The sequence below is a fragment of the Ranitomeya imitator genome, chromosome 4, assembly GCF_032444005.1.
Source record: "Ranitomeya imitator isolate aRanImi1 chromosome 4, aRanImi1.pri, whole genome shotgun sequence".
NCBI lineage: Eukaryota > Metazoa > Chordata > Amphibia > Anura > Dendrobatidae > Ranitomeya > Ranitomeya imitator.
Window position 1 is genome coordinate 724,585,071 of NC_091285.1, and position 21,182 is coordinate 724,606,252.

At 46.6% G+C, this 21,182-nt stretch overlaps 1 protein-coding gene across 2 annotated transcripts in view; it reads left to right on the forward strand.

The window, feature by feature from the left end:
* ACAP1 (ArfGAP with coiled-coil, ankyrin repeat and PH domains 1) overlaps positions 1–21,182 on the forward strand; it is a 268,373-nt gene that overhangs the window by 219,843 nt on the left and 27,348 nt on the right. Inside the window, exons 20-21 of one of the 2 annotated variants that reach the window (XM_069767645.1) lie at positions 7,127–7,237; positions 7,643–7,692. In XM_069767645.1, coding sequence (XP_069623746.1) covers positions 7,127–7,237; positions 7,643–7,692 — 161 coding nt within the window. The remainder of the gene's footprint in view (positions 1–7,126; positions 7,238–7,642; positions 7,693–21,182) is intronic. The other variant, XM_069767646.1, reaches the window with a different exon arrangement.

The following is a 21,182-nucleotide window of genomic DNA, read 5'->3' on the forward strand; positions in this document are numbered from 1 at the left end:
CTGCAAAGTTCGCTTTACTGTCCTCACTCTGTCCTAGAATATCGGGCCCCGCTTTGCTGAATCTATTTCATCCCTACGTTTTGTCTTTTCATCTTACTCACGGTCATTGTGTGTGGGGGGCTGCCTTTTCCTTTGGGGAATTTCTCTGGGGCAAGTCAGGCCTATTTTTCTATGTTCAGGCTAGCTTGTTTCTTAGGCTGTACCGAGTTGCCTAGGTAGTTGTTAGGCGCAATCCACAGCCGCTTTTAGTTGTGTTTAGGATAGGATCAGGTGTGCAGTCTACAGAGTTTCCACGTCTCAGAGCTCGTTCTTGTATTTTTGGGTATTTGTCAGATCACTGTGTGCGCTCTGATCGCTAAGCACACTGTGTTTCTGGATTGCCTTCATAACACCTGTCATTAACAAACATAACAGTACAAGGAGCCCAAACTAATGATTCTCAATAGAGGGAAAGAAAAAGTTCTGACATCATTTTTTTTTTTTTTTTTTCTGCTCTGTGTTCACTTTTTTTTTTCCCCCTAGACATTTGGGTGATTCTGGACACAGGTGTGGACATGGATATTCAGGGTCTGTGCTCTTCAATGGATAATCTCGTTATAAATGTACAAAAAATTCAAGATACTATTGATCAGAAATCTATGTTAGAACCAAGAATTCCTATTCCTGATTTGTTTTTTGGAGATAGAACTAAGTTTCTAAGTTTCAAAAATAATTGTAAGCTATTTCTGGCCTTGAAACCTCATTCTTCTGGTAATCCTATTCAACAGGTTTTGATTATTATTTCTTTTTTGCGCGGTGACCCTCAAGACTGGGCATTTTCTCTTGCGCCAGGAGACCCTGCATTGAGTAGTGTCGATGCGTTTTTCCTGGCGCTCGGATTGCTGTACGATGAGCCTAATTCAGTGGATCAGGCTGAGAAAAATTTGCTGGCTTTGTGCCAGGGTCAGGATGATATAGAAGTATATTGTCAGAAATTTAGGAAATGGTCAGTACTCACTCAGTGGAATGAATCTGCGCTGGCAGCTTTGTTCAGAAAGGGTCTCTCTGAGGCTCTTAAGGATGTCATGGTGGGATTTCCTATGCCTGCTGGTCTGAATGAGTCTTTGTCTTTGGCCATTCAGATCGGTCGACGCTTGCGCGAGCGTAAATCTGTGCACCATTTGGCGGTACTGCCTGAGGTTAAACCTGAGCCTATGCAGTGCGATAGGACTATGACTAGAGTTGAACGGCAGGAATACAGACGTCTGAATGGTCTGTGTTTCTACTGTGGTGATTCCACTCATGCTATTTCTGATTGTCCTAAGCGCACTAAGCGGTCCGCTAGGTCTGCCGTCATTGGTACTGTACAGTCCAAATTCCTTCTGTCCATTACCTTGATATGCTCTTTGTCGTCGTTTTCTGTCATGGCGTTTGTGGATTCGGGCGCTGCCCTGAATCTGATGGATTTGGATTATGCTAAACGTTGTGGGTTTTTCTTGGAGCCTTTGCGGTGTCCTATTCCATTGAGAGGAATTGATGCTACACCTTTGGCCAAGAATAAACCTCAATACTGGGCCCAGCTGACCATGTGCATGGCTCCTGCACATCAGGAAGTTATTCGCTTTCTGGTGTTGCATAATCTGCATGATGTGGTCGTGTTGGGGTTGCCATGGCTACAAACCCATAATCCAGTATTGGATTGGAATTCCATGTCGGTATCCAGCTGGGGTTGTCAGGGGGTACATGGTGATGTTCCATTTTTGTCGATTTCGTCATCCACCCCTTCTGAGGTCCCAGAGTTCTTGTCTGATTATCAGGATGTATTTGAAGAGCCCAAGTCCGATGCTCTACCTCCGCATAGGGATTGTGATTGTGCTATCAATTTGATTCCTGGTAGTAAATTCCCTAAAGGTCGATTATTTAATTTATCCGTGCCCGAACACGCCGCTATGCGCAGTTATGTGAAGGAATCCCTGGAGAAGGGACATATTCGCCCATCGTCATCACCACTGGGAGCAGGGTTCTTCTTTGTAGCCAAGAAGGATGGTTCGCTGAGACCGTGTATTGATTACCGCCTTCTTAATAAGATCACTGTTAAATTTCAGTATCCCTTGCCATTGTTATCTGACTTGTTTGCTCGGATTAAGGGGGCTAGTTGGTTCACTAAGATAGATCTTCGTGGTGCGTATAATCTGGTGAGAATCAGGCAAGGAGATGAATGGAAAACTGCATTCAATACGCCCGAGGGTCATTTTGAGTATCTAGTGATGCCGTTCGGACTTGCCAATGCTCCATCTGTGTTTCAGTCTTTTATGCATGACATCTTCCGTGAGTATCTGGATAAATTCCTGATTGTTTACTTGGATGACATTTTGATCTTCTCAGATGATTGGGAGTCTCATGTGAAGCAGGTCAGAATGGTTTTTCAGGTCCTGCGTGCTAACTCTTTGTTTGTGAAGGGATCAAAGTGTCTCTTCGGTGTGCAGAAAGTTTCATTTTTGGGGTTCATCTTTACCCCTTCTACTATCGAGATGGATCCAGTTAAGGTCCAAGCCATCCAGGATTGGACTCAGCCGACATCTCTGAAAAGTCTGCAAAAGTTCCTGGGCTTTGCTAATTTTTATCGTCGCTTCATCTGTAATTTTTCTAGCATTGCCAAACCATTGACCGATTTGACCAAGAAGGGTGCTGATTTGGTTAATTGGTCTTCTGCTGCTGTGGAAGCTTTTCAGGAGTTGAAGCGTCGTTTTTGTTCTGCCCCTGTGTTGTGTCAGCCAGATGTTTCTCTTCCGTTCCAGGTCGAGGTTGATGCTTCTGAGATTGGAGCAGGGGCGGTTTTGTCACAGAGAGGTTCTGATTGCTCAGTGATGAAACCATGTGCTTTCTTTTCCAGGAAGTTTTCGCCCGCTGAGTGTAATTATGATGTGGGCAATCGAGAGTTGCTGGCCATGAAGTGGGCATTCAAGGAGTGGCGTCATTGGCTTGAAGGAGCTAAGCATCGCGTGGTGGTATTGACTGATCATAAGAACTTGACTTATCTCGAGTCTGCCAAGCGCTTGAATCCTAGACAGGCCCGTTGGTCGTTATTTTTTGCCCGCTTCGACTTTGTGATTTCGTACCTTCCGGGCTCTAAAAATGTGAAGGCGGATGCTCTGTCTAGGAGTTTTGTGCCCGACTCTCCGGGTTTATCTGAGCCAGCGGGTATCCTCAAGGAAGGAGTCATTGTGTCTGCCATCTCCCCTGATTTGCGGCGGGTGCTGCAAAAATTTCAGGCGAATAAACCTGATCGTTGTCCAGCAGAGAAACTGTTCGTCCCTGATAGGTGGACTAATAAACTTATCTCTGAACTTCATTGTTCGGTGTTGGCTGGTCATCCTGGAATCTTTGGTACCAGAGAGTTAGTGGCTAGATCCTTCTGGTGGCCATCTCTGTCACGGGATGTACGTACTTTTGTGCAGTCCTGTGGGATTTGTGCTAGGGCTAAGCCCTGCTGTTCTCGTGCCAGTGGGTTGCTTTTGCCCTTGCCGGTCCCAAAGAGGCCTTGGACACATATTTCGATGGATTTCATTTCTGACCTTCCCGTTTCTCAAAAGATGTCAGTCATTTGGGTGGTCTGTGATCGCTTTTCTAAAATGGTCCATCTGGTGCCCTTGGCTAAATTGCCTTCCTCCTCTGATTTGGTACCTTTGTTCTTTCAGCATGTGGTTCGGTTGCATGGCATTCCAGAGAATATCGTTTCTGACAGAGGTTCCCAGTTTGTTTCAAGGTTTTGGCAAGCCTTTTGTGGTAGGATGGGCATTGACCTATCCTTTTCCTCGGCTTTCCATCCTCAGACTAATGGCCAGACCGAACGAACCAATCAGACCTTGGAAACATATCTGAGATGTTTTGTTTCTGCAGACCAGGATGATTGGGTGTCCTTTTTGCCGTTGGCTGAGTTCGCCCTTAATAATCGGGCCAGCTCGGCTACCTTGGTTTCTCCATTTTTTTTGCAATTCTGGGTTCCATCCTCGTTTCTCTTCAGGACAGGTTGAGTCTTCGGACTGTCCTGGTGTGGATTCTGTGGTGGATAGGTTGCAGCAGATCTGGACTCAGGTAGTGGACAATTTGATCTTGTCCCAGGAGAAAGCTCAACTTTTCGCTAATCGCAGACGCCGTGTGGGTCCCCGACTTCGTGTTGGGGATCTGGTTTGGTTATCTTCTCGTCATATTCCTATGAAGGTTTCCTCTCCTAAATTTAAACCTCGTTTTATTGGTCCGTATAGGATTTCTGAGGTTCTCAATCCTGTGTCTTTTCGTTTGACCCTCCCAGACTCCTTTTCCATACATAATGTATTCCATAGGTCGTTGTTGCGGAGATACGTGGCACCTATGGTTCCATCTGTTGAGCCTCCTGCCCCGGTTTTGGTGGAGGGGGAATTGGAGTATATTGTGGAGAAGATTTTGGATTCTCGTGTTTCTAGACGGAAACTCCAGTATCTGGTTAAATGGAAGGGTTATGCTCAGGAAGATAATTCCTGGGTTTTTGCCTCTGATGTTCATGCTTCCGATCTTGTTCGTGCCTTTCATGCGGCTCATCCTGGTCGGCCAGGGGGCTCTGGTGAGGGTTCGGTGACCCCTCCTCAAGGGGGGGGTACTGTTGTGAATTCTGTGGCTGAATTCACTCCTGTGGTCACAAGTGGTACTGCAGCTTCTGAGCTTCCTCCCTCAGGTGTTCTGGTGAGCTCGTTAACTGCTTCATTACTTAACTCCGCCTGATGCTGCTATCCTTGCTCCTTGTCAATGTTTCAGTGTTGGATCTGAGCTTCTCCTGATTGTTCCTGTGACCTGCTGCTCTGTATAGCTAAGTGCTTTTTGCTTTTTTGTTGCTTTTTTTCTGTCCAGCTTGTCTTTTGTTTTGCTGGAAGCTCTGAGACGCATAGGGTGTACCGCCGTGCCGTTAGTTCGGCATGGTGGGTTTTTTTTGCCCCCTTTGCGTGGTTTTGCTTTAGGGTTTTTTGTAGACTGCAAAGTTCGCTTTACTGTCCTCGCTCTGTCCTAGAATATCGGGCCCCGCTTTGCTGAATCTATTTCATCCCTACGTTTTGTCTTTTCATCTTACTCACGGTCATTGTGTGTGGGGGGCTGCCTTTTCCTTTGGGGAATTTCTCTGGGGCAAGTCAGGCCTATTTTTCTATCTTCAGGCTAGCTTGTTTCTTAGGCTGTGCCGAGTTGCCTAGGTAGTTGTTAGGCGCAATCCACAGCCGCTTTTAGTTGTGTTTAGGATAGGATCAGGTGTGCAGTCTACAGAGTTTCCACGTCTCAGAGCTCGTTCTTGTATTTTTGGGTATTTGTCAGATCACTGTGTGCGCTCTGATCGCTAAGCACACTGTGTTTCTGGATTGCCTTCATAACACCTGTCATTAGCAAACATAACACTGGCCTGTCTCTGCTCATCTCTGGCTGGCCTGCCTCTGCTCATATCTGGCTCTTCACAGGCTGGCCTGTCTCTGCTCATCTCTGGCTCCTCACAGGCTGGCCTGCCTCTGCTCATCTCTGGCTCCTCACAGGCTGGCCTGTCTCTGCTCATCTCTGGCTCCTCCCAGGCTGGCCTGCCTCTGCTCATCTCTGGCTCCTCACAGGCTGGCCTGTCTCTGCTCATCTCTGGCTCCTCACAGGCTGGCCTGCCTCTGCTCATCTCTGGCTCCTCACAGGCTGGCCTGCCTCTGCTCATCTCTGGCTCCTCACAGGCTGGCCTGCCTCTGCTCATCTCTGGCTCCTCACAGGCTGGCCTGTCTCTGCTCATCTCTGGCTCCTCACAGGCTGGCCTGTCTCTGCTCATCTCTGGCTCCTCCCAGGCTGGCCTGCCTCTGCTCATCTCTGGCTCCTCACAGGCTGGCCTGCCTCTGCTCATCTCTGGCTCCTCACAGGCTGGCCTGTCTCTGCTCATCTCTGGCTCCTCACAGGCTGGCCTGCCTCTGCTCATCTCTGGCTCCTCACAGGCTGGCCTGCCTCTGCTCATCTCTGGCTTCTCACGGGCTGGCCTGCCTCTGCTCATCTCTGGCTCCTCACAGGCTGGCCTGCCTCTGCTCATCTCTGGCTCCTCACAGGCTGGCCTGTCTCTGCTCATCTCTGGCTCCTCACAGGCTGGCCTGTCTCTGCTCATCTCTGGCTGGCCTGCCTCTGCTCATATCTGGCTCTTCACAGGCTGGCCTGTCTCTGCTCATCTCTGGCTCCTCACAGGCTGGCCTGCCTCTGCTCATCTCTGGCTCCTCACAGGCTGGCCTGTCTCTGCTCATCTCTGGCTCCTCCCAGACTGGCCTGCCTCTGCTCATCTCTGGCTCCTCACAGGCTGGCCTGTCTCTGCTCATCTCTGGCTCCTCACAGGCTGGCCTGCCTCTGCTCATCTCTGGCTCCTCACAGGCTGGCCTGCCTCTGCTCATCTCTGGCTCCTCACAGGCTGGCCTGCCTCTGCTCATCTCTGGCTCCTCACAGGCTGGCCTGTCTCTGCTCATCTCTGGCTCCTCACAGGCTGGCCTGTCTCTGCTCATCTCTGGCTGGCCTGCCTCTGCTCATATCTGGCTCTTCACAGGCTGGCCTGTCTCTGCTCATCTCTGGCTCCTCACAGGCTGGCCTGTCTCTGCTCATCTCTGGCTCCTCACAGGCTGGCCTGTCTCTGCTCATCTCTGGCTCTTCACAGGCTGGCCTGCCTCTGCTCATCTCTGGCTTCTCACGGGCTGGCCTGCCTCTGCTCATCTCTGGCTCCTCACAGGCTGGCCTGCCTCTGCTCATCTCTGGCTCCTCACAGGCTGGCCTGCCTCTGCTCATCTCTGGCTCCTCACAGGCTGGCCTGTCTCTGCTCATCTCTGGCTCCTCACAGGCTGACCTGCCTCTGCTCATCTCTGGCTCCTCACAGGCTGGCCTGCCTCTGCTCATCTCTGGCTCCTCACAGGCTGGCCTGTCTCTGCTCATCTCTGGCTCCTCACAGGCTGGCCTGTCTCTGCTCATCTCTGGCTCCTCACAGGCTGGCCTGCCTCTGCTCATCTCTGGCTCCTCCCAGGCTGGCCTGCCTCTGCTCATCTCTGGCTCCTCACAGGCTGGCCTGTCTCTGCTCATCTCTGGCTCCTCACAGGCTGGCCTGTCTCTGCTCATCTCTGGCTCCTCACAGGCTGGCCTGTCTCTTCCTCAAGCGCGGCGCAGACATCAATGCTCTGGACAGTGACGGGAAGGACGTCCTCTCCATCGCCATCGAGGCTGCCAACGCCGACATCGTCACCTTGTAAGTGCTCCTGGGAGCTCTGCAACATGAGGGCGGGGCAAAGGGAGGTGGGCGGCGGCAGGGAGGTGATGTCATCCGCGGGGGCGGGGCTGATATCCTCTCACATGTATACAGGCAGGTTGTCAGCAGTGATAGATGAGGGGTGGGGCTGGAGTATAAGGGGTGTGGTCTCATCATTATATCAGTGATGTCATCACTGGGGGCAGGGCTGGTAACCTCTCACATGTATACAGTCAGGTTGTCAGCAGTGATAGATGAGGGGGTGGGGCTGGAGTATAAGGGGCGTGATATCATCACCGGGGGTGTGGTCTAAGGTCTGATCACATGTCAGTATAGTTTATGGTATCAGTCCTTTCAGTGGTTTTATGTTTGCACTATTACTATATGACTATTTTACTATTTTAGGCTGCGATTGGTCAAGATGAGGGAAGCGGACATTGCACTCGGCCAATCAGGTGAGAACTCAATTCTCTGTACAGAATTCTAGATCCTTCCAGCTACAGAAGAAATAAAATCCTAGATTTCACAGACATGAATTCAGCAGAAAAGTATGTGCCCCCCACATCCACATCCGGGGGCTTCTCTGTCCTCATCTACATCCATAGACATTAACCCCTTAACCCCCGTAGCTTTCTCAGTTTTGTGTTTTTATTTTTCACTCCCCTCCTTCCCAGAGCCATAACTTTTTTTTATTTTTCCATCAATATGGCCAAGGAGAGTGGAGAGGAAGATTTTCCTTGTAGGCACTTCCCTGCAGATATTTAGCTGCAGCGGGAGGAGGGGAGGTTGACAGGAGGGTTGCTGCGAAGCCTCCTGGTCTAGACATTTAGGAATGCCGCGTTCCCGCACCCAAACAAGGCCCAACCCATTTCCTCCCTGTTGGTAAGAAATAAGTCCAAGATTGCAGATCCTTGTGTTCTTTCTTCTACGTTTTGAAAGATAAAGTTGTCAGCGACAGAAGATAAGAATTTTCTGTACTTCTTTCTTTTACTTTTGCCTGACAGAGATTCCCAACAACTATCTGGAGAGATAAAATCTCCCATGATCAATATATCGTACTTTTTGAGAACAGAGACATCTTATGTAAAAAGACTTCATCCATATCTTCAGTCTGTCCAGGTGGCCTTTATTAAACACCTACAATTTCTGTTCATGTCTACTTGTATTGTTAGCCAGTTTCTGCAGAGCTACCATTCTCTGAAGCTTGGATTTCTTTGGAGATATATGTTTTCCTAAACAATGCAATTCAAAACCTCCTCCCCTCTTGTTGTTAATCCGGTTTCTAATGAACAATCTGTGACCCCATTATTCTAATGGCTACAATGCAAAACATAGGAACGTGACCATTTTTAGATTAGAAAAAAATATTTGTGTCCACCTGTACCAATTTATCCGTGATATTTTCAAACCACCTATATAAATTTTAGGAGGAAGCTGAAATTCACTGATGTGACCACACATTTCTATGTTTCTTTACAACCCCTTGAATCATGAGATTGAAAGTGATATTCGTGAACGAATGCTATTCTCTTCTGTTCTTTATCCAAGCTATTGAGTTGTCCTTCCCTCGTTCTTGTCTTGTTCATTTTTCTGGGTAAACACAAGTTTTGATTGTTAGACTCATCTTCTCCGGTCCGTTCTCTGAAACTGTCAGATGTTTCACAATTCTACGTATTTGCTGAAATGGCCACTAACTGTTTCTATCAGATTAATACAATGATCAGTAATGAGACCGCTGCGATTGTCTTTTAAACTATTGTGCCCATAAAGTGCTGTCGTTCCATACGGAACTGTATCAGTACTTCCCAAAAACCCCAAAGGGTGTGAGTGTCACACCGCCACAGGCAAAAAATATTGTTTAGGTAACATCGCACAAAATATACAGTGGTTTTGAAATAACACATTAGCGTGCATAAATTCTTTTTTGAACTATTTGCATATGGAGGTGCAAAGTTTGACCCCATCGCAGTACCGATGGAAAATGTATTGAAACATAGAATAGTTCTCTTGCAAAACAATTGATAAATTCAAGAAAACTTTTTTTTCTGGTTCTGTTCAAAATAATCAGTTCTGTCTAAAACCATTTAACTGCCCTTGTTCCTTTTGGATGTTAGATAGATGGGAAAGAATTGCATCTAACATGACTAGTAACTTTCTGAATAGACAGTGGTGTTTTTTTATTTTATAAAAATGTATAATAATAATAATTTTAAAAGTAACTAGTATCTAATAGAAAGGAAAGAGTGGATTGTGTTAATGATATCAATACTTTCTCCAACAGAATAAATTCAAATCCACTGATGCCATTACAGGTCTACCTGGGGGGTGTACAAATTTAGTATGAAACACCTCTTGTTATGTTCTTACAAGTTGTCCGTTGAGTAAAAATGTATCCATCTTGGCATCCAAGGACCCACTCTATATACACTTTTTCATTACATCAGTTAGTACAGATGTGTAATGCTAGGTTACTACCCAATATTTCTGTCATGCTGCTGCAGTGCAGTATAGCGCTACCTCCACCAGAGGCAGCTTGAGAGGGAAGTGAGACTGCGTACACAGAGAAGCACCACAGAGCAGCAGCAAAGGCGCCACCAAGCGGCGAGAGAGTGGTCAGACAAGCCAAGTTAAAAAAACAATCAGAGGCAGGAGTACCAAACGAATCAGCAGTACACGTGGTCAGGAACAAGCCAGGAGGTTCAGCAACGGTCGGAAGCGGATAAGACAAAATCAGAAGGCAGAAGCAAGTCTGAATACAAGCCAAGTCAGAAACCAGAGCATCAAACCGAAAAACAGGGAAATGCTGGGAAAAGGGCAGACAGAGGGAGACAACAGACACTGGGCAAGTCAGGGATCACAGCAGGACAAATCAAGAGCTAATAGTCAGGTACACACGCCGAAGGCAGAGCTATAGCTGACACCGCCAGCAGGATGCATAGGAGCTACAGTGCCTTGCAAAAGTATTCGGCCCCTGGAACTTTTCAACCTTTTCCCACATATCAGGCTTCAAACATAAAGATACCAAATGTAAATTTTTGGTGAAGAATCAACAAGTGGAACACAATTGTAAAGTTGAACGAAATTTATTGGTTATTTTAAATTTTTGTGGAAGTTCAAAAACTGAAAAGTGGGGCGTGAAATATTATTCGGGCCTTTACTTTCGGTGCAGCAAATTCACTCCAGAAGTTCATTGTGGATCTCTGAATGATCCAATGTTGTCCTAAATGCCTAATGGTGATAAATATAATCCACCTGTGTGTGATCAAGTCTCCGTATAAATGCACCTGCTCTGTGATAGTCTCAGGGTTCTGTGTGAAGCACAGAGAGGATCATGAAGACCAAGGAACAAACGGGCAGGTCCGTGATACTGTTGTGGAGAAGTTTAAAGCCGGATTTGGATACAAAATGATTTCCAAAACTTTAAACATCCCAAGGAGCACTGTGCAAGCAATCATATTGAAATGGAAGGAGCATCATACCCCTGCAAATCTACCAAGACCCGGCCGTCCCTCTAAACTTTCATCTCAAACAAGGAGAAGACTGATCAGAGATGCAGCCAAGAGGCCCATGATCACTCTGGATGAACTGCAGATATCTACAGCTGAGGTGGGACAGACTGTCCATAGGACAACAATCAGTCATACACTGCACTAATCTGTCCTTTATGGAAGAGTGGCAAGAAGAAAGCCATTTCTCAAAGATATCCATAAAAAGTGTTTAAAGTTTGCAACAAGCCACCTGGGAGACACACCAAACATGTGGCAGAAGGTGCTCTGGTCAGATGAAATCGAACTTTTTGGCAACAATGCCAAACAATATGTTTGGCGTAAAGGCAACACAGCTCATCACCCTGAACACACCATCCCCACTGTCAAACATGGTGGTGGCAGCATCATGGTTTGGGCCTGATTTTCTTCAGCATGGACAGGGAAGATAGTTAAAATTGATGGGAAGATGGATGGAGCCAAATACAGGACCATTCTTCAAGAAAACCTGTTGGAGTTTGCAAAAGACCTAAGAATGGGACGGAGATTTGTCTTCCAACAAGGCAATGATCCCAAACAAAGAAAAATCTACAATGGAATGGTTCACAAATAAACGTACCCAGGTGTTAGAATGGCCAAGTCACAGTCCAGACCTCAATCCAATGGAGAATCTGTGGAAAGAGCTGAAAACTGCTGTTCACAAACGATTTCCATCATCCTCACTGAGCTCCAGCTGTTTGCCAAGGAAGAACGGGTGAGAATTTCAGTCTCTCCATGTACAAAACTGATAGAGACAGACCCCAAGAGACTTGTAATCGCAGGAAAAGGTGGCACAACAAAGTATTAAGGTAAAGGGGCCGAATAATATTGCACACCCCACTTTTCAGTTTTTGAATTTCCACAAAAATTTAAAATAACCAATAAATTTTGTTCAACCTCACAACTGTGTTCCACTTGTTGATTCTTCACCAAAAATTTGCATTTGGTATCTATGTTTGAAGCATGATATGTGGGATAAGGTTGAAAAGTTCCAGGGAGCTGAGTACTTTCGCAAGGCACTGTACATAGCGAACCTAAACCCAGAATGAGGCAGAGCAAAGTTAACCCTTGACACGATCTGCCCGGAATAAGGAGAGACAGGATTAAACCCTGGAACAGATCATGACAATTTCATGTATACATTTTGTCAAGCAGCACTAGCCAGAAAGCATCCATTCTCAGTGGGTTTGAGAAGGGAGTTCTCCTGCGAACGAAGGTTTTTAGGCTGATCTTTCCTTTGTACTCACATTGTTATAGGTTTCAAATTTGACCAATTTGCCTCGCTTCACAATCTCTACAATATCCTTGTCAACTACACTCCTCAACATTGAAATTGCAACACCAAGAAGGAAAAGTTGTGCAATGAAGGAAATCCCAGGACAGAGACATTACGATCTGCAAATATTCCAATTTATTTATCAGTATTTACAAAGAATCTGGGAGTCTGAGCACTACACTCAGAAATCCCAGTGGTTATTGTCTTGGCTGTTACCCTCACTGATATTAATGCCTTTCCACACGACACCCCAGGCCATGTGTTGCAGGTGCTACTAGGAGCCGCCTGCGTGGCCTTAATTTGCTCCCATGGCTGCAGCGACTCCGGACTTGTCTCCAGCGAGCACCTTGGGGAGGTCATTGGTCGGATTACACAGGAGTTGCCGGCAGCATCTCTGAATTTGTCACCATCAAGCACATCTGGTCATCATTGATTGGTGATTACACAGGAGTTCCGGCAGCACCTCCGGACACTTGTCTGCTTCTAGCACCTTGGGGAGATCATTGGTCGATGATTACACAGGAGCTGCTGGCAGCGTTTCTGAACTTGTCATTATCAAGCACATCTGGACGTTATTGATTGGTGATTACACAGTAGTTCCTAAAGCATCTCTGGATGTGTCTGCTTCAAGCACATCGGGGATGTTATTTTGTCATTGATCACGCAGGAGCTGCCGCAGCATCTCCGAACTTGTCACAATCAAGCACATCTGGATGTCATTGATTGGTGGTTACACAGGAGTTCCAGCAGCATCTCCGGACTTGTTACCGTTGAGCACATCTGGATGTCATAGATTGGTGATAACACTGGAGCTCCGGCAGCATCATCCGACTTGTTACTGTTGAGCACATCTGGATGTTATAGATTGGTGATAACACTGGAGCTCGAGCAGCATCTCTGGACTTGTTACTGTTGAGCACATCTGGATGTCATAGATCGGTGATAACACTGGAGCTCGAGCAGCATCTCCGCACTTGTTACCGGTGAGCACATCTGGATGTCATAGATCGGTGATAACACACTGGAGCTCCAGCAGCATCTCCGCACTTGTTACCGGTGAGCACATCTGGATGTCATAGATCGGTGATAACACTGGAGCTCCGGCAGCATCATCCGACTTGTTACTGTTGAGCACATCTGGATGTTATAGATCGGTGATAGCACTGGAGCTCCGGCAGCATCTCCGGACTTGTTACTGTTGAGCACATCTGGATGTCATAGATCGGTGATAACACTGGAGCTCGAGCAGCATCTCCGCACTTGTTACCGGTGAGCACATCTGGATGTCATAGATCGGTGATAACAATGGAGCTCCAGCAGCATCTCCGCACTTGTTACCGTTGAGCACATCTGGATGTCATAGATCGGTGATAACACTGGAGCTCGAGCAGCATCTCCGCACTTGTTACCGGTGAGCACATCTGGATGTCATAGATCGGTGATAACAATGGAGCTCCAGCAGCATCTCCGCACTTGTTACCGTTGAGCACATCTGGATGTCATAGATCGGTGATAACACTGGAGCTCCAGCAGCATCTCCGGACTTGTTACCGTTGAGCACATCTGGATGTCATAGATCGGTGATAACACACTGGAGCTCCAGCAGCATCTCCGGACTTGTTACCGTTGAGCACATCTGGATGTCATAGATCGGTGATAACACTGGAGCTCCGGCAGCATCTCCGGACTTGTTACCGTTGAGCACATCTAGATGTCATAGATCGGTGATAGCACGGGAGCTCCAGCAGCATCTACGGACTTGTTACCGTTGAGCACATCTGGATGTCATAGATCGGTGATAACACTGGAGCTCCGGCAGCATCTCCGGACTTGTTACTGTTGAGCACATCTGGATGTCATAGATCGGTGATAACACTGGAGCTCCGGCAGCATCTCCGCACTTGTTACCGGTGAGCACATCTGGATGTCATAGATCGGTGATAGCACTGGAGCTCCGGCAGCATCTCCGGACTTGTTACCGGTGAGCACATCTGGATGTCATAGATCGGTGATAACACTGGAGCTCCGGCAGCATCTCCGCACTTGTTACCGGTGAGCACATCTGGATGTCATAGATCGGTGATAGCACTGGAGCTCCGGCAGCATCTCCGGACTTGTTACCGGTGAGCACATCTGGATGTCATAGATCGGTGATAACACACTGGAGCTCCAGCAGCATCTCCGCACTTGTTACCGGTGAGCACATCTGGATGTCATAGATCGGTGATAGCACTGGAGCTCCGGCAGCATCTCCGGACTTGTTACCGGTGAGCACATCTGGATGTCATAGATCGGTGATAGCACTGGAGCTCCGGCAGCATCTCCGGACTTGTTACCGGTGAGCACATCTGGATGTCATAGATCGGTGATAGCACTGGAGCTCCGGCAGCATCTCCGGACTTGTTACCGGTGAGCACATCTGGATGTCATAGATCGGTGATAACACACTGGAGCTCCAGCAGCATCTCCGCACTTGTTACCGGTGAGCACATCTGGATGTCATAGATCGGTGATAGCACTGGAGCTCCGGCAGCATCTCCGGACTTGTTACCGGTGAGCACATCTGGATGTCATAGATCGGTGATAACATTGGAGCTCCGGCAGCATCACCCGACTTGTTACCGTTGAGCACATCTGGATGTCATAGATCGGTGATAACACACTGGAGCTCCAGCAGCATCTACGGACTTGTTACCGTTGAGCACATCTGGATGTCATAGATCGGTGAGAACATTGGAGATCCGGCAGCATCTCCGGACTTGTCCCCATCGAGCACTTTGGGGAGGTCATTGGTCGATTATTACACAGGAGTTCTGGCAGCATCTCCGGATTTGTCTGCTTTGAGCACATCAGGGATGTTATTGGTCATTGATCACACAGGAGCTGCCAGCAGCGCCTCTGAACTTATCACCATTGAGCACATCTATATGTCATTGATCGGTGATTAAACAGGAGTTCCGGCAGAATCTCTGGACTTGTCTCCTTTGAACACATTAGGGGACATCATTAGTCAGCGATTAGACAGGAGCTGCCGGCAATGGACCATGGCGATTTATATATTCAGTGGCAGAACCTTCCTCAGACAACCATTAATGACCTCACTGACCGCAGCGGAAGCTGGAAGAGTCGGGATTTCTGCATGGGGTTCAGAATCCTAACTGGATGATCCGGAGGTTTTGAAAGTTTTGTTCTCTTCCTTTCATCATTTGCAGATCACAGACGTCTCCATCCTGTGATCCACTTTTCTTTCTTGGTGTTGCAAACTTAATGAAGGATTTACATAGTAACATAGTAACATAGTTAGTAAGGCTGAAAAAAGACATTTGTCCATCCAGTTCAGCCTATATTCCATCATAATAAATCCCCAGATCTACGTCCTTCCACAGAACCTAATTGTATGATACAATATTGTTCTGCTCCAGGAATGATTTCAAATCATTATTACCTGATGTACAGTACAGACCAAAAGTTTGGACACGCCTTCTCATTTAAAGATTTTTCTGTATTTTCATGACTATGAAAATTGTACATTCACACTGAAGGCATCAAAACTATGAATTAACACATGTGGAATTATGTACTTAACAAAAAAGTGTGAAACAACTGAAATTATGTCTTATATTCTAGGTTCTTCAAAGTAGCCACCTTTTGCTTTGATGACTGCTTTGCACACTCTTGGCATTCTCTTGATGAACTCCAAGAGGTAGTCACCGGGAATGGTTTTCACTTCACAGATGTGCCCTGTCAGGTTTAATAAGTGGGATTTCTTGCCTTATAAATGGGGTTAGGACATCAGTTGTGTTGTGCAGAAGTCTGGTGGATACACAGCTGATAGTCCTACTAAATAGACTGTTAAAATTTGTATTATGGCAAGAAAAAAGCAGCTAAGAAAAATGAGCGGCCATCATTACTTTAATAAATGAAGGTCAGTCAGTCTGAAAAATTGGGAAAACTTTGAAAGTGTCCCCAAGTGCAGTGGCAAAAAACATCAAGCGCTACAAAGAAACTGGCTCACATGAGGACCGCCCCAGGAAAGGAAGACCAAGAGTCACCTCTGCTTCTGAGGATAAGTTTATCCGAGTCACCAGCCTCAGAAATCGCAGGTTAACAGCAGCTCAGATTAGACACCAGGTCAATGCTACACAGAGTTCTAGCAGCAGACACATCTCTACAACAAATGTTAAGAGGAGACTTTGTGCAGCAGGCCTTCATGGTAAAATAGCTGCTAGGAAACCACTGCTAAGGACAGGCAACAAGCAGAAGAGACTTGTTTGGGCTAAAGAACACAAGGAATGGACATTAGACCAGTGGAAATCTGTGCTTTGGTCTGATGAATCCAAATTTGAGATCTTTGGTTCCAACCACCGTGTCTTTGTGCGACGCAGAAAAGGTGAATGGATGGACTCTACATGCCTGGTTCCCACCGTGAAGCATGGAGGAGGAGGTGTGATGGTGTGGGGGGGCTTTGCTGGTGACACTGTTGGGGATTTATCAAAATTGAAGGCATACTGAACCAGCATGGCTACCATAGCATCTTGCAGCGGCATGCTATTCCATCCGGTTTGCGTTTAGTTGGGCCATCATTTATTTTTCAACAGGACAATGATCCCAAACACACCTCCAGGCTGTATAAGGGCTATTTGACCAAGAAGGTGAGTGATGGGGTGCTACACCAGATGACCTGGCCTCCAGTTACCAGACCTGAACCCAATCGAGATGGTTTGGGGTGAGCTGGACCGCAGAGTGAAGGAAAAGGGCCAACAAGTGCTAAGCATCATGGGAACTCCTTCACGATTGTTGGAAGACCATTCCCGATGACTACCACTTGAAGCTCATCAAGAGAATGCCAAGAGTGTGCAAAGCAGTCATCAAAGCAAAAGGTGGCTACTTTGAAGAACCTAGAATATAAGACATAATTTCAGTTGTTTCACACTTTTTTGTTAAGTATATAATTCCACATGTGATAATTCATAGTTTTGATGCCTTCAGTGTGAATGTACAATTTTCATAGTCATGAAAATACAGAAAAATGTTTAAATGAGAAGGTGTGTCCAAACTTTTGGTCTGGAAGGATCTGCTTCTGTTTTAGGTCTGCTTCTTGTCTGTCTGCCTGGAAGGATCTGCTCCTCTTTTAGGTCTGCTTCTTGTCTGTCTGCCTGGAAAGATCTGCTCATGTTTTAGCTCTGCTTCTTGTCTGTCTGCCTGGAAGGATCTGCTCCTCTTTTAGGTCTGCTTCTTGTCTGTCTGCCTGGAAGGATCTGCTCCTGTTTTAGCTCTGCTTCTTGTCTGTCTGCCTGGAAGGATCTGCTCCTGGTTTAGGTCTGCTTCTTGTATGTCTGCCTGGAAGGATCTGCTCCTCTTTTAGGTCTGCTTCTTGTCTGTCTGCCTGGAAGGATCTGCTCCTGTTTTAGGTCTGCTTCTTGTCTGTCTGCCTGGAAGGATCTGTGTTGTGAATTCTGTGGCAGAGCTCCCTCCTGTGGTCACAAGTGGTACTTCGGCTGATTCTCTCTGTGAGCTTCTGTTGGTGGAGGGAAGTGTGTTGTGAGTTCTGTTTTTGGGCTCCCTCTGGTGGTTACTGATGGTACTGGGTGACTTGTGTTCTCTGCGGTCTCTGGTGTCCACCTGTTCCATCAGGTTTTGGGTGTTTCCTATTTAACCTGGCTTTTTTGTCATTTCCTCGCCGGCTATCAATGTAATCAGCGTGTCTTTTTACCTCTGCTCCCTGCGTCTGTTATCTTCAGGACAAGCTAAGTTTTGATTTTCCTGTTCCACGTTTTGCTTACTTTTTGTCTTAGTCCAGCTTGCAGATATGTGATTCCTTGCTGCTGGTTGCTCTAGTGGGCTGAAATTACTCCTCATGTTCCATGAGTTGGCACATGAGTTCAAGTAATTTCAGGATGGTTTTTTGAAGGGTTTTTCGCTGACCGCGCAGTTCACTTTTGTATCCTCTGCTATCTAGCTTTAGCGGGCCTCATTTTTGCTGATTCTATTTTCATAACTACGTATGTGCTTTCCTCTCATTTCACCGTTATTACATGTGGGGGGCTGCTATTTCTGTGGGGTGTTTCTCTGGAGGCAAGCGAGGTCTGTGTTTCTTCTTATAGGGGAAGTTAATCCTTCGGCTGGCGCGAGACGTCTAGGAATCATCGTAGGCACGTTCCCCGGCTACTGCTAGTTGTGTGTTTAGGTTCAGGATCGCGGTCAGCTCAGGTTCCATCACCCTAGAGCTTGTTTTGTTTTTGTGCTTGTCCTTTTGTGATCCCCTGCCATTGGGATCATGACAGTATAGCCGGCCAGAAAAAATTGGTCATCGTTTTGGCTGAAGTAGGAGGAAAAGTAGTCTGAGGAAGTTTTTTTTTTTTTTTTTTTTTCCCCCCCTCCTCAGTGTTTGCTGCCTAGCCTTAATTGCAGCTTGACTGCTTCTTTCCTCCTCTTAATCCTTGAATGGCTCTGACCTCAGCTGTTTATCATGGACGTCCAGAGTTTGTCTTCCAGCCTGAATAATCTTGCTGCTAAGGTTCAAAATATACAAGATTTTGTTGTACATACGCCTATGTCTGAACCTAGAATTCCTGTCCCAGAGTTTTTTTCTGGAGATAGATCTAGTTTTCTGAATTTTAGGAACAATTGCAAGTTGTTTCTTTCCTTGAAATCTCGCTCCTCTGGAGACCCTGCTCAGCAGGTCAAGATTGTTATATCTTTCCTGCGGGGTGACCCTCAGAATTGGGCATTTGCATTGGCACCAGGGGATCCTGCGTTGCTCAATGTGGATGCGTTTTTTCTGGCATTGGGTTTGCTCTATGAGGAACCTAACCTAGAGATTCAGGCTGAAAAAGCTTTATTGGCTCTCTCTCAGGGGCAAGATGAAGCAGAAATATATTGTCAGAAATTTCGGAAATGGTCGGTGCTTACTCAGTGGAATGAGTGCGCTCTGGCTGCAAAATTCAGAGATGGCCTTTCTGAGGCCATTAAAGATGTTATGGTGGGGTTCCCGGCGCCTACAGGTCTGAATGAGTCCATGACTATGGCTATTCAGATTGATCGGCGTTTACGGGAGCGCAAACCTGTGCACCATTTGGCGGTGTCTTCTGAACAGGCACCTGAGATAATGCAATGTGATAGAATTCAGTCCAGAAGTGAACGGCAAAATTATAGGCGGAAAAATGGATTGTGTTTTTATTGTGGTGATTCAGCTCATGTTATATCAGCATGCTCTAAACGCACAAAAAAGGTTGATAAGTCTGTTGCCATTGGTACTTTACAGTCTAAGTTCATTCTGTCTGTGACTCTGATTTGTTCATTATCATCCATTTCCGTCGATGCCTATGTGGATTCAGGCGCTGCCCTGAGTCTTATGGATTGGTCATTTGCCAATCGCTGTGGGTTTAGTCTGGAACCTCTGGAAGTTCCTATTCCTTTGAAAGGAATTGACTCTACACCTTTGGCTATGAATAAACCTCAGTACTGGACACAAGTGACCATGCGTATGACTCCCGTTCATCAGGAGGTGATTCGCTTCCTGGTACTGTATAATTTACATGATGTCTTAGTGCTTGGTCTGCCATGGTTACAAACTCATAACCCAGTCCTGGACTGGAAAACAATGTCTGTGTTAAGCTGGGGATGTCAGGGGGTTCATGATGATGCATCTCCGATTTCTATCGCTTCATCTACTCCTTCTGAGGTTCCGGTATTTTTGTCTGATTATCGGGAGGTTTTTGAGGAGCCTAAGCTCAGTTCGCTTCCTCCTCACAGGGATTGCGATTGTGCTATAGATTTGATTCCTGGCAGTAAATTCCCTAAAGGTCGTTTGTTCAATCTGTCAGTGCCAGAGCATACTGCTATGCGGAATTATGTTAAGGAATCCTTGGAAAAGGGACATATCCGTCCATCTTCGTCCCCTTTGGGAGCAGGTTTTTTTTTTGTGGCCAAAAAAGATGGTTCCTTGAGGCCTTGCATAGATTATCGTCTTTTGAATAAGATTACAGTCAAACATCAGTATCCTTTGCCATTGTTGACTGATTTGTTCGCTCGCATTAAGGGGGCTAAATGGTTCACTAAGATTGATCTTCGGGGTGCGTATAATCTTGTGCGGATAAGGCAGGGTGATGAGTGGAAAACCGCATTTAATACGCCTGAGGGCCATTTCGAATATTTGGTGATGCCTTTTAGACTTTCTAATGCTCCTTCTGTCTTCCAGTCTTTTATGCACAATATTTTCCGTGAATATCTGGATAAATTTATTATCGTGTATTTGGATGATGTTTTGTTTTTTTCTGATGACTGGGAGTCTCATGTTCAGCAGGTCAGGAAGGTGTTTCAGGTCCTGCGGGCCAATTCTTTGTTTGTAAAGGGTTCTAAATGTCTCTTTGGAGTCCAGAAGATTTCTTTTTTGGGGTATATTTTTTCCCCTTCTACTATTGAGATGGATCCCGTCAAGGTTCAGGCTATTTGTGACTGGACGCAGCCTACATCTCTTAAGAATCTACAGAAGTTCTTGGGCTTTGCTAATTTTTATCGTCGTTTCATAACTAATTTTTCTAGTGTTGTTAAGCCTTTGACGGATTTGACTAAAAAGGGTGCTGATGTTACTGATTGGTCTCCTGCGGCTGTGGAGGCCTTTCAGGAACTTAAGCGCCGGTTTTCTTCTGCTCCTGTGTTGCGTCAGCCAGATACGTCGCTTCCTTTTCAGGTTGAGGTTGATGCTTCCGAGATCGGAGCGGGGGCGGTTTTGTCACAGAGAAGCTCCGATGGCTCAGTGATGAAGCCATGTGCGTTCTTTTCTAGAAAATTTTCGCCCGCTGAACGGAATTATGATGTTGGTAATCGGGAGCTTTTGGCCATGAAGTGGGCATTTGAGGAGTGGCGTCATTGGCTTGAGGGTGCTAGACATCGTGTGGTGGTCTTGACTGATCACAAAAATCTGATGTACCTTGAGTCTGCCAAGCGTCTGAATCCTAGACAGGCTCGTTGGTCACTGTTTTTCTCCCGTTTCAATTTTGTGGTTTCATACCTGCCAGGTTCAAAGAATGTGAAGGCGGATGCTCTTTCTAGGAGTTTTGTGCCTGACTCCCCTGGAAATTCTGAGCCCACTGGTATCCTTAGGGATGGGGTGATTTTGTCGGCTGTCTCCCCAGACTTGCGA